At 40.4% G+C, this 12,951-nt stretch overlaps 1 protein-coding gene across 3 annotated transcripts in view; it reads right to left on the bottom strand.

The window, feature by feature from the left end:
- ppp3ca (protein phosphatase 3, catalytic subunit, alpha isozyme) overlaps positions 1-12,951 on the bottom strand; it is a 31,142-nt gene that overhangs the window by 1,089 nt on the left and 17,102 nt on the right. For 2 of the 3 annotated variants that reach the window (XM_086308638.1, XM_086308640.1), the window contains 8 exons: positions 9,804-9,881; positions 9,579-9,673; positions 7,463-7,588; positions 7,277-7,354; positions 5,842-5,926; positions 5,577-5,674; positions 3,964-4,014; positions 1-1,624 (listed from right to left, as the gene is read on the bottom strand). The exon at positions 1-1,624 is cut by the window's left edge and continues 1,089 nt beyond it. In XM_086308638.1, coding sequence (XP_086164764.1) covers positions 1,446-1,624; positions 3,964-4,014; positions 5,577-5,674; positions 5,842-5,926; positions 7,277-7,354; positions 7,463-7,588; positions 9,579-9,673; positions 9,804-9,881 — 790 coding nt within the window. In that variant the 3' untranslated portion in view covers positions 1-1,445. The remainder of the gene's footprint in view (positions 1,625-3,963; positions 4,015-5,576; positions 5,675-5,841; positions 5,927-7,276; positions 7,355-7,462; positions 7,589-9,578; positions 9,674-9,803; positions 9,882-12,951) is intronic. The other variant, XM_086308639.1, reaches the window with a different exon arrangement.

Genomic DNA, 12,951 nt, shown 5'->3' on the forward strand with positions numbered 1-12,951 from the left:
GTCAATATGTTTCAGTTTAGCTCCAAGCCTGTTTGCTTTAAGTGACACAATGGTGTGGCTTTTAGAGAAGCTTTCAACAACACATTTGCAGAATTTCTTCATCGTATACAGTTCAGTGTGTGGCATGAAATCTCACTGAATTTGCAAACTCAAAGGGCGCTGGTTTCATATTTGACTGCACCAACTATTTTATCTTTAGCAATAAGCAGGTGAGAAATGTTGGGTGGCGTCTGATAGCAGGGTATGTCCCACAATTTAAAAACTTTTCTTCTGAGGTCCAGAAATTAGTGTTAATTCCACAATGTTGGCAGTCATAGCGATGGAGAAGAGATGAAATACCCGTGACACTAAGCATCCTTCAGCAGAGAATGCTCAGGTGTAAAATGTCCCAAAAAGTAACTGTATAATTTTTTGCCCTTTTCTCATGTGAAATGTGTAAACAGACAGTGAAGAGAAAGTAAATAACTCTGATACAAGCACATAAAATAAAACCCTCTGAGATTCACCTACAAATGTTGCACTTTCTGAACTTCTGGGGTAGTGTGACATTTTCGGACTGTATGTAATTTTTGATACTGGGATATCTACAGTAAGAGGTGGAATAAAAATTTCACAATGCTCCTTTCATCCCCCCCCCCCCTTTTCTTCCCACATCCCCTCCAAGTTATGTCTTGCTAGGAGACGGCTGACAGCGAGGAAGGTGAGGAAAGGAGCAGTGCTGGAGATTACGGAGACATACGCAAAGTGGAGTTTGATCTTTGGTGGCCGGGCCAAAGCACCCTGTCCTCTTTCCCATGCAGGACAACAGCTTCTTACCACAAGGTAAATCAATAAATTAAAGTTCAACAGTAAGATTGCACTGCAGGTTTGAAGAGGTACGCATTTTGCTTTTTTATTCTTTCTTTCTTTCTTTCTGATGAAGTGGTGTGATCTAATACTAGCAAAACATGTAGGTAAACAAGATCGTTTTCCTCATCAAGTGAATTTGTGAGTGACTCATAATAAACACCTTATAAAACAGTTAAAATGATTTGTGAGGCATAGATACTGCAATTATGTCTGCTGTCAGGCCCTGTGATAAAGGAGCAGAAACGTGTCAGTGCTTAAAACAAAACAACCCCCAACAATTCAGTCTGTAATTGAATTGAGAAAGGGAACAACAGGCAGACACAACTTTCAATCACTTGACTTTTTTTTTCAGTCGAGCTGAAGCCTGCTCATCTCTCCTTATGCCTGCCCTTTGCCGTGAACCCAACTCCCCCCTCCCCCAACCGTGCAATGACATAGTGTCATGAAAGAAATGACCTTTTTGCCATTTTAGATTTGCTGCAGATTTCATTTTCTATCTGAGGGCCTGTTTTATTTTATGTTCAGAGGCCTGAATTCAGGATTTAGCAAAGTTCTTGCTGCGCAGCCACCGGCAGTTCTGAGGCTCAGACAGCACATCACTGGATGTTGCTGTTGTCTTCTGTGCCGTTTGCCTCTGACATATTCATCTTTCCAATGGAGTGACCCACATGGTTCACCCCATCTTTGCGAGGAGGCATACGCTCATTGATGCGGTCCAAGCCCTTAGCCTCCTCAAAGCTGGTGATCTTGTGCTGGGGGGAGAACCCACGGATAGCTGAAAAACACAAATAAAGGGATCAGGATCTTCACGTAACTCCGCAGTTCCAGAGTGTTCTTAATATGATACATACCCTCCCAAGACATGAACTGCTGCTGTGATTTCCCAGGGATTATAACTAATGAAGATGTGTAAATTCAGAATGTGAGTCGTATTAGGAATCAGTGAGCTTATTTCATTAAATGGCTTGTATTTGTATAGTGTTTTACTTAGTCCCTATGGACCCCAAAGTGCTTTATACTACATTCAGTCATTCGCACACTGGTGATGCTAAGCTATATTGTAGCCACAGCTGCCCTGGGGCGCACTGACAGAGGCGAGGCTGCCGGACACTGGTGCCACCGGGCCCTCTGACCACCACCAGTAGGCAACGGGTGGAGTGTCTTGCCCAAGGACACAACGACCGAGACTGTCCGAGCCGGGGCTCGAACCGGCAACCTTCCGGTCTCTTGAGCCACAATCGCCCCTAATTAATGGATTAGTATACTCTTTTTTATTAAAGTGCGCATGGTCACATGCTGTTGATATAAACTAATCACTCATCTCTGCAACTAACAATAGTGACATGGCAAGCATTCCTCATGACAGCTGCTTTCTTGTAGTTAAACTGCCCTTCCCTCAACTGATGTTCCTTAGACCTCAGTCACACAGGCCTAGAGACTGGTCAGCAACCCCCTGACAACCTCTGGTTACTAGGGAAAATCATGACTGGTGAGTGGGTGCCACTAGATGAAATCAGTCACAAAGATGGTCTCTGCACGAAAAACCATCGCGCAATTGCTTTGGTTGCTATCAGATTGCCAGGGTTGTGTGTAGTTTGTATGGAAGGTGGCCACTTGCATGCAAACACTTGCTAACTAACCACCAAGCAGTAGTGAAAAGAAAAAGTTTAATGCAAACCAGAAAGTGTTTGCCTTAAAAGTGTGTTTTGCTGCTGAACCCAACATGTTTCCAAAGGTAAATTTTCGTAAGCAAACGGCCTACGTTTCCTGTTTGCATTACAGCAGTAAGTGAGTCTTTGCAGACAATTTAACATCTTCCATGCAAAGTACATGTAACTGCAGCAGTCAGCTCGCAGCAAAATCAGTATAATACAAAGAAGGTTTTCTATGCAGCACTGTATACACCTTGGCAACCAATGTCACCTAGCGACAGCAAGTAGCTTCCTGCAACTACTTGTCAGCCATTCAGGGAATAGACATTTTTCACTAGCAACCAGTGGTTACCGTTGAGTCAGCTACTGGTCCTTAGGCAAACACCAGCAAACACTCACTGGTAGTTGTCAGGCAGTTTCCACCCAGTTGCGAGGCCTACAGACCTAGAGGATTTAAAAAAAGGTCTACAAAGTCTACAAGTCTGCATGTTTGTTACTTCAAGCTGTGATATACCTCTTTTTTAAATAATCCAGTCATAAACTGCATGGTAGAGAAAGTGACTTCAGTCAATGGTTTGTAATCTTGCCCTTTTTTCTCAATAAAACGAACACCACTTGCTACAATGTCCCTTGTCAGTCATCCTGCTACTTTAGTTTTGTTTAAAGTGCACAAATAATGTGTCGGATAAACAAAGCTGTAAATCTCTCACTCTTCGTTCATGAGTTAAGATTACCTCAGGAACTCAGACACAGGGGTGCATATTTCATGTTGATGTGCTGGGCCGTTTCTTGTTTTTCTGCATGCAACACTTTTTAGTACCAGATGGAGGCCATTTACAAGCCAAACCCAAAATAATGGGCTTTAGTCATGCATCTCTTAGCAGCACTTGACTTTGCAGTGTTTTCATTTATTATGAATATATATCCCTTAAAAAGTAATTCCTCTCTTTTAAGTAGTGTTTTTCCCTTTCTTGCCCACTTTCTAATTACTAAATGCAAATGTATGCTGCAGTCACTGTGGATGCTTATCAACGTCTTTTCATCTGTCCACAAGGAACAGGAATACTGCATTAGGTGTGAAACAGTTCCTTCCAACCTTAGTGCACTGACTCAAGAGTTACATGAACATGATACCACACCAGCCCCCCACCCAGCAAACACTGCCAGTATTTCCCTGCGATAAAAGAGTCTACATTACACACAACTGTGTTAAAATCCAGCTCACGGTCCTTTATAAAGTTCCATCTCTTCTAAAAGTTTAAATCCAATCATCTAGTTGGTTTTTCTGTTTAATCTAATCTCTGCAAAGTAAAGTGCCAGCCATACCAGATTAAAGAGTTATAAGAGTGGAGGAATTATTTTGTGGGCTGTTGTGCACATGAAAATGTTAGTGGCAGGTGGCCCCTACTCCAGGAGAACCTGATGATATACTGAGAGGGGTGGGAGATGGGTGGGGGTTTACCTTCTCCGTCCTCATCATGAGTCTCGATGGCTTCAATGGCTTCAATGGTGGCTGAGGGGGGAGGAGGGGATCGGGTTACTCCTGATTAAGCCATGCAAATGTAAAATGCAGCCCCAGCGAAAAAGGCAGCTCGTGTTAGGCCGGATGAGATATTGGCAATGCAGCCAAACTCAGAGGAGCGCCATGCATTAGTACTGAGAGAAATACTGTCAATCTGGGGTTAGAAAAACTGTATGAAAAATTATTAAGACAGAGGCATGAAGAAAGAAACTGTGAGGGACAATTAGATGGCAGAAGTAGTAGGCTGAGAAAAACAAAAAAATATATATATACATATATTAGATAAGATGACAGAAATAACTTGTAGTTGCTTAGCACTATATTCAATTCCTTTGTTTCAAAATAATGGATAAAAAGCCTGTTAGGTGGCATCATTGTAATATTTCTAAAAGATTATAATACTTAGTTTTGAGAGTTTCATCTCTGTTTTCTTAAATTAATTGTTAAATGTATAAACAGTCTGGCCCCAAAGTGTATTCCTACCAGGGGCGTAATTTCCAGGGGGGTTAGGGGGGTTATGACCCCCTCACCACCAATAATCAGACCCAACCAATATAACCCCCCCAATAAAACTAATTATACTATAATTTCATAATTATTTATATTTTTGGAATTTATGTATTCATATATTTAAATTATTTATCTGTCTGACACTATATTTTTCTAGTACTGTATTGCAGTCCTTCATGGGCATAAAAGCCCAAAGAGGGACATTGTTTTGGAAATAAGTAATGTCTATAAACAGGGGTGCACCAGCGTTTGCGTACATAAGATTTTCTGGAGGAGAACAGACATTTGTTTAGAACTTTTAAAGATGTCGAAGAAGCTCCTTTAAGCAATTACTTTGGTGTTCCTCCACCTCCAAAGAAATGTCAGGAGTCCGGACCGCAAAAGAAGCGCGTATTCTCTGAAAAGTGGTTGCAGGAGGTGAGCTGGCTTCAAACAAACGATGAACGCACAGAGATGTGGTGCAGAATATGCCGTGAAAATCCCACTCTAGTGGACAAAAACAGTGCCTTTTATATGTACGCAAACGCACGTTGCAACTTCTTATCTGGTGCGCGTCTTTGATTTTGACAGCGCATGTGCACCTGCGGACCACTTATGTGCACCCCTGTCTATAAACTTTGTTTGCATCACATCAGTTTCGAACAAAATAAATAAATAAATAAAATAAAAGTGGTGTGCTGCTGTGAATTCGTTTTTCTGCCACCTATAAATAAGTCTCAAAAAAGCACAGCAGCTTAAATGTTAGGTCTGAACTTTGAATTCAAGACAACTTGTTCTGAGCACTGATGCAGTTGTCTTGCATATTTGTATGACTGTCATCATGTGAAACTATTAAAAAAACTAGAAGACTGGACCTTTACGTTAACTTAGGCTCTTCAGTTAAGAACGTCAGTAAGAGGCTAAAACAAAGCTAACTTAATTTAAGGTAGATTAGAAAAAAAGGCAGAAGAGAGACAGTTTGAGAGATAAGAGTCATGGAGGGGACTGATGTCGGTCATGAAGAAAATGATGGCGAACAGGCTTAGGCCCAGCCTCGTACTCACCACTCTGCAGTGTCTGTCTGCCTCCAGAAAGAACCCCGCTTGGCAGCATGCCAGTGGGCGTCAGGCCCTTAAGTGTCAACACATTTTCACTCTCCTCTCTGCAGGACAGACAGAGGCCAGCAAACAGATCAGAAAATGCAGCTAAACGATTTTACTGGATGTCCCCACTCTCATAACAGTAGATATACATACAGAGTGCACTCTAGATTGGAAAAAAAAATATTTTTTTGGAAATCATACCTCTACACACGTGTAAATAATGTACCTGAGAACAGAGAACATTTTGGCCATCTTCCCGATAGCGCGGATCTTGTTTTTGATCACTTCCTTGCGTTGTGCAGCTGCGTTGGCTGCAAAGGAACATGTATACGGTCATTAAAGGCTTTCTGAATAAGAGATGGTGTCATAAAGCTTCACAGTGCATGAAAAACTAGTTTGAAGCCTTTAGACACAAAGAATGTTCTGTTAATTATCTGTCACCTGATAATAATGTGTGATATTATAATAGGTTCTAGGTCACTGTCATACTTTACAGCAAGCTTTCTCAAGTTTTCAAAACATTTTTTAGCAAGCGTTCATATAAATATGCTCAAACCATTTGAGTTCATGTGATGTTTTTTGTTTTTTTTTGCTGGCTAATAGCTTTTTAGCTGTGAATTTAAACAGCATAATGATGAGCTGTAAAGGAATGAAATGTCCAGTAAATTCATTCCTTGCTAGAGTCGTGGGCTGCATAAAATCATAAAATGTCACTAAAGGCCAGCATTGACCGCCACTGTCCACATTTCACTGGGAGATTTACAAAAGGGCGACAAATCAAAGAAAGGCCTCAATCCTCGACCCATACAACGAGAGGTTTTATTATGCTGTGAAGGTGCATTTTGCTGGCATGGTTTGGGTCCACTTGTCGCCTTCTAGAGAAGGGTTGCTGTAAATCAATACGCAGCTGCTCAGAGTCATCACCTTCATCGTATTGACAAGTTTAAAAATAGTGTAAAACTGCAATGGCCTTAACAGTCTCCACATCTTCAACCCTTTTCTGGAGATTTAAGATTGACGTGTTAGGGCATTTTCACACCTGGAATTCGTTTACTGTGGTTTTACTGTGGTCTAAATCAGTTGAAGAGTTTGTAAACTTGTAGCCTTTAACCTGCACTTTGGTTTCTTTTAACACAGAGAAAACTAAAAGCGACCTGCATTACCTCAATACAAACCACGTGAGGACATTCAGTCCACTTATTGGCCAGATGTGTCTAGGGTGGGACTACGAAAAGTAAAAGCAGGAAAAAGCCGCTGTGTTCTGGACTTGTGGGTAACGCTGAGAATTTACCTTAATTTCAAGGCTTGTTAATACACTTGGTGTGCACTGCACCTCTATGACATTCTGCTGAAACACAGAACGCAAAGTTTACCTGGCTATAGGAAGTCTTTTGGCTCAGCATTCACCCGCTACAAGCAAGTATGTTTGAAATCAGACATACACTACCTCCTCCCCAGCGTCTCTGTGTGGTTGTTTTTGTCCACAAACCCGTGATTACTGTGTTCATCAATCAATGTTAACGTTACCATAATGAGATACAATAGGTTAGCCTTTCCTTCAATATTTCACACATCTGTAGTTTAGTGTATGAAAAGTTTAAATGAACAATAATAAATACTAAAAAATGAAAAATGGCATGTTTATTTACAAAACATCTTACCATCAAAAATCTCATCTTCATCATTCATGAGTTCATCATCAGAGCAAATGCTCAGCACGTTCACCAGCATTTCTGTGACTGGGATAAAAAATAGAGAGTGCAACAAAGGTAAAGTCACTGAGCAATGAGCCGTGGAGAAAACTGACCCCCCCCCCCCCCCAAACAAACCCAGACAAATACAAATACCTTTTTCTCCAACAAACGGCAGAGACCAGGTGAAGACATCCATGAAGTTGGGCAGCCAGTAGGGATGGGGTGAGCAGTTGAACTGTCGGATGTTCATCACATTATTTTCATATTTAAGTACAGCAGCTGTTGGGGCAGGTGAGACACAGAAGAGGAAAACTTTCCATAAAGTCTCATAACATTTTATGGCATTAATATGTAGTTATAGATCTGATGAAGGCAACATAAAATTCCTTTTACATAGATCCATAGAGCAGATATGAAGTATTCATATAAAAGAGAATAGAGTTCATTAAATGGTCTAATGAATAATTTAATAAAATTCCATTCAAGTGTATTTATATGACATCAGATCACGTAAATGGTTGCCTCAAGGAGCTCAATGAGTGCAAGGTAGGGAGAAAACCCCAATAATCAGATGAACCTCTGTGAGCACGCAGTGATTTAATGGCATGCTGCAGTGGTATATAAATGTGAGAAGAGGTGAGTAGATATGCAATGCTTAGTGTATCATAGGAAGTCCTGCAGCAGTCTGAACCTATAGCAGCATTACTAAGGGAGGGTTCAGGGTCACCTGATCCACCCTAACTGTAAGCTTGATCTAAAAGGAAAGTTTTAAGCCTAATCGGAAAATTAGAGAGTGCATCTGTCTCCCGAATCCAAACTGGGAGCTGGTTCCACTGAAGAAGGGACTAGAAGTTAAAGGCTCTGCCTCTCATTCTACTTTTAACTATCCTAGTACCACAAGTAAGCCAGAAGGCAAAGGGGGAAAGTGCTCTATTAGGATAGTGTAGTGATACGGGGTCTTTAAGGTATGAAAGGGCCTGATTATTTATAATCTTGTATGTGAGGATAAGGATTTCTAGATTAGAATAGCAAATTTATGTAGATTTCAGATTCAATAGTGCCACTGCTGCCCAGTGAAAGCATGATGTAGCGAGTAGAAAGCCAATATTTAACATATGGTATGTTAAAACTCTAGTGAGTGAGGTAATCATTTGTAAACTTTCCCGCTACATACAAGCGAGTTAGAGTTAAGACACTGCTTGGCACTCTGCCTCTGTCTGTTCAGCTGTGATACACTCTGCTACATGTGTTGCTCACAGCCCTGACAGCACTGTAAACACTGGTAGTAACTTTATTTCTCTGCATCTCCGTTGATGCATAGCAACTACGGCATATCACAGTTGTGATTAAAATCATTTAATGATAATAACTGTGACATAACTGTGTCACCACGACTCAAGCGGTCACAGAATAGTTTTAATCTTGAGTATTATTTGATTTAAATAAGCCTATTGAAGATAAATTTACATACTTTTTTTGTGTTAAAATCCTGCTCCAGAGTTATTAAGATTCAGTGTGAGATTCATTCTGACGTGTCCTCAGAGGAACCATAACATGTTTATACTCAGTGATGTTAAAGAGAGGGGAGAAAAATAAAAGAAAGTCAGCCACTAGATGGCCTAGCAGAGGCAGGGGACTGCTGACACTGTTATATCAGGAGGAATAAAGCCACATGGAGATAGTCAGCAATGCCGACAGTCCCTCCCACGTTCCCCATCTAACATAGCCTATGGCAACCAAGACACAGATCTGAGAACACAAACAAACGGGGCCTCCCTGATGCATTTTTATGCCTGCACACAGCTACATGCAGTTGCACTAACTCGTGCACTGCAGTTTGTATTGTTAAAAACATTTTAGTACGTAAGTCTGAGGAGCCTATTGGCAATCTTTTTAATCAGATGTAGGGCCACGTTTTAAGGTTTATAAAATGCCAAAATGTGCTTCTGATGATCTACAAATCTGTTATTTTTCATCAGTTAGTTACAACCTAGATTCAGCTAAAATGAAAGTGGTGCAGGTGTTCCACTGGAGGAATCTCTCTCCTTTCCAGCAGCAGACTTTACTATTTTCTGTTGCAACATTTAATAAACGAACGTGTTCATTCTACATGACGTAATATAATTCGGACCCATATTTGTCATTCTAAATAAAAACAGCAGCAAGAAAGCAACACAATATCGCACACAGGAAAAAAACAACAACAAACCAACAGAACTGCACATGATGATGAAAAATGGGGCCAAAACAGATGAAGAGATATTCTGACCTTTGTTATTGTAAACATCCAGGTAGTTTGGCGCTGAGAAGATGGTAATGAGGGATGGGAATCCAGTCGTCTGACTTTTACGGTACATCCGGTAGCTTCAAGGCCATTACGTGGAGGTGAAGACAGAAGAAAAGCAGAGCATTGCTCTTAAATAGGTAAACGTTCATTTATTTTTGTTTGTGTGCATAGGTGTGTCTTTCCGTGCTTTTTGTAGCGATTACATACCCAGCATCTTGTGCTTCGTGCGCTCGGATTATGGATAATAAGTTATTGCTCTGTAGGAACTCACATACAGCTGGATAACTGAAAGATAGTCAATGAAAACTGTGTTAAGAGGTGACAACACGAGGTAAAAATAACAGAGTGGTGCAAGCAACAGAGAATGGGAGTGACTTGGTATAATTTTATTTAAGGTGTGACTTACTAATTTCATATCTGGTTTCACTCTCAGATTTCTAAGAATTTTGCACGGGTGATGCAAGTGTGTGAAAAAGCATCTGATATCTACCTGGTGTGATAAAATAAATATATAAAAGCCAGATAGCGGCAGTCAGACCTTCCTGCCTCTCAGCTCCGTCCTTACAGGAAATGTGCTGCTAAAGACTGTGGCTGCTTTGTTTGTCTATGTAGTGCTTCGCAAAAAAGGGCTGCTCCACCTTCGTATCTTTGTGTGCACTGTTCTGTATATCAAAGTTCAATTCCTTATAATCATCTCACTTTATTGAACTGGAAGTGTTTGAGGTATTTCTGTCGACTAGAATTGATATTTTCACTCTGCCATTACTCCAAACATCTCAGAAATTATAACAAATGTGGGGTCTCCCAGGCAGTGTCGGTGAGAGAAAAACTATAAATGGACTTAAAGCATCTGCTTCAAACATTTTGGTGCTGGATAAGGTGTCCTCAGAGGTCTTGAAAGCAGGCCGGAGCACAAAAAAGACCGACAGCATATTAGGCAGGAGTGCTCATAATGTTCAGCCTATTAGTGGATGTGTTTCAGCTACAGCTATAAAAACAACAACAACAAAAAAACGAGTATATGAGTATAATCTGAAATGGAACCTACTTGATCCAATCCTTGATTTTACTGTCACACAACCTCTCTAGTTCTGCTTAAGATACGTTCATTTCCAAAAAACAAATTAAAATGTGGCTGTATGCCATAGTGGTATTCCTTATTTGTTTATGTATTTTGTTTTCTAGCCAGATGGACAAGAATATGTCCCATGAAGACTAACAATGCTAACACATGACTTCCAGTGTTACAGTTCAGGCCAGAGTTTCATAGCCATGAATCATGGAGCAGTGCATCAGGCCTCCCTAACACAGGAGGGAGAAATAATGACAAGTGGATCACCTTCAGCTACCAACCACAGTAGGGTACATTTAGCAGTTGTCACCTGAGATTTGTAACACCTGAAAGGTTGTCGTTCAAAAATCACATTATCTCTTCAAACTGAGTCTTGTAGATTTAAAAGAAAAAGAAAAAAGAAAAAAGGATTTTAGAGAACAGTTTAATTAGCCCTTTTAAATGCAGCAATTACTGCCCTCAATGCAACATCACCTCAATCTGTCACTTCTCTAAAAAGTTTTTTTTAAAGTCCTTTGTGATCTCTTTATTTCAGCTGCTGCTTTCAAGAAGTTACAAGAATGATATATTTTAGTCCCTCAGTTCCAGCTACACACCTCGCACACATCGCAAACTAGGCTGTTTCCAGTGTAATTGATTGCCATACACTCTCTCTTACCCTGATGTTCTTCCACTGACCTATCACAGACAACAGCTGTAGATACCGAAGGGCCTAACATTACAAAACAGCTCCAATATATGGACCCCAGATGTTGGTGATTTCAGCTTTTCATACACGAATGTTCACTAAATGCAGTTCTTTTTAACAACTACTAGGGGATGAGGGGTGTAGCTTAAAATGACATCCTGACCTATTGAGGTTTTGTAGACATGTGACCACTAACTTGTTGGCCATTTTGAACATGACAATCATGGCGACAATGTAGGCTCAATTGAATAAGGCATGTCTACAAACACAGCAGTTAAACTATGAGCTGAGCTGTATTAAAACTTGAATCAGTGTAACATTAAAAGGAAACAATTTGTCTTTAACCTCCTAGGACCTGGCGTCCACATATGTGGACATCACATTTTGGGTTATTTAGACCAAAATACTCAATTTTGCTCTACAAGGGCCTGATATCCACTTACGAGGACATTATACTGCCACTGATCTATCGAAATTTTAAACGAATGTCCTCATATGTGGCTCTTATTTTTCTTAGAAACAAAAATCAGGTTAAAAAAAATCTGGTAATTCTTTGTTTTTACATTCATCAGGTCCCAATCAGCCCAAATATCAAAGAGAAATTAAAAATGCATGCCATGGAAGAGTTCGGGTCTTAGGAGGTTAAAGTAAAAGCTGTGCTTTTTAAAACGTTCACAAGCTCTGAAGCACAAATTTTACTTTGAAGGTTATCCTTCTCCACTTCCAGATCGCCTTGCACTTTTTCAAGTTTTACTACTGCTCGGCTGATAGATAAAGTGTTTGCAGTCAAACATGCAGGCAACCATGGCAATCTACTGGGAGGTTTTTGGTTCACCGCCTTCTTTGCAACTGATTTCACCCAGTGAGAGCCAACAACCTCCGGGAACTACTGCAAACCAATTGGGGAATGTTTCCCTAACAACCAGTGGTTGTACTCCATCTAATCTGGTGAACAAATCTCAAACAATGTGCACATAAAGTCATGGTGTGAAACCTCAATAGAAGTCTAAACAGATTTCGACCTTAACTTATGAAAAACTTTGCTGGTGATTTTATGGTGTCAGTCACTCATTTTGGGGCCTGTTGAATAAAACACGAAGTCCATTATATAAAATCTCCTTACTCTAAATGTCAGAACGGGTGTGTTTATTGGCTAACAACTTGTGATCAACAAGTCATTAGCCAATGAACAGCAAGATCAAGCTCTCGCTCATCACATCCAGTTTCAGAACACAAAGACAGCGAAAACGCTCATCTCAGGGACTTAAAATGGGACTTCATTTAATGTGACGTTGGCTACGTCTATGTTGTACTTTGTAATATTTATACTGTTAGTTAATCTCTCCACTATGCTTTGATATATAACTAGTTAGTTAGTTTTGTCTAAAATAGAAATATCTTCACTTTACACTGACAATCGTCAGAAAAGTAGCTGCTTTGAAAAGCTTGATTGAAATTATTAAAAAAATGTAAACATAATCGCTTCAGCGCTTTCATCTTTCTCCGAATCTCTACAACATAACCCTCCCCAGCAACAATCCTCTCCTCCTGCACTTCCCTAAAGTCGCTGCCATCCTTGGACCCATCAAACTTTC

The sequence above is a fragment of the Aulonocara sp. 'chitande type north' Nkhata Bay genome, linkage group LG10 (genome assembly GCF_057382095.1).
Source record: "Aulonocara sp. 'chitande type north' Nkhata Bay isolate Kocher_YH1m ecotype deep benthic linkage group LG10, A_spYH_male_GT1.1, whole genome shotgun sequence".
NCBI lineage: Eukaryota > Metazoa > Chordata > Actinopteri > Cichliformes > Cichlidae > Aulonocara > Aulonocara sp. 'chitande type north' Nkhata Bay.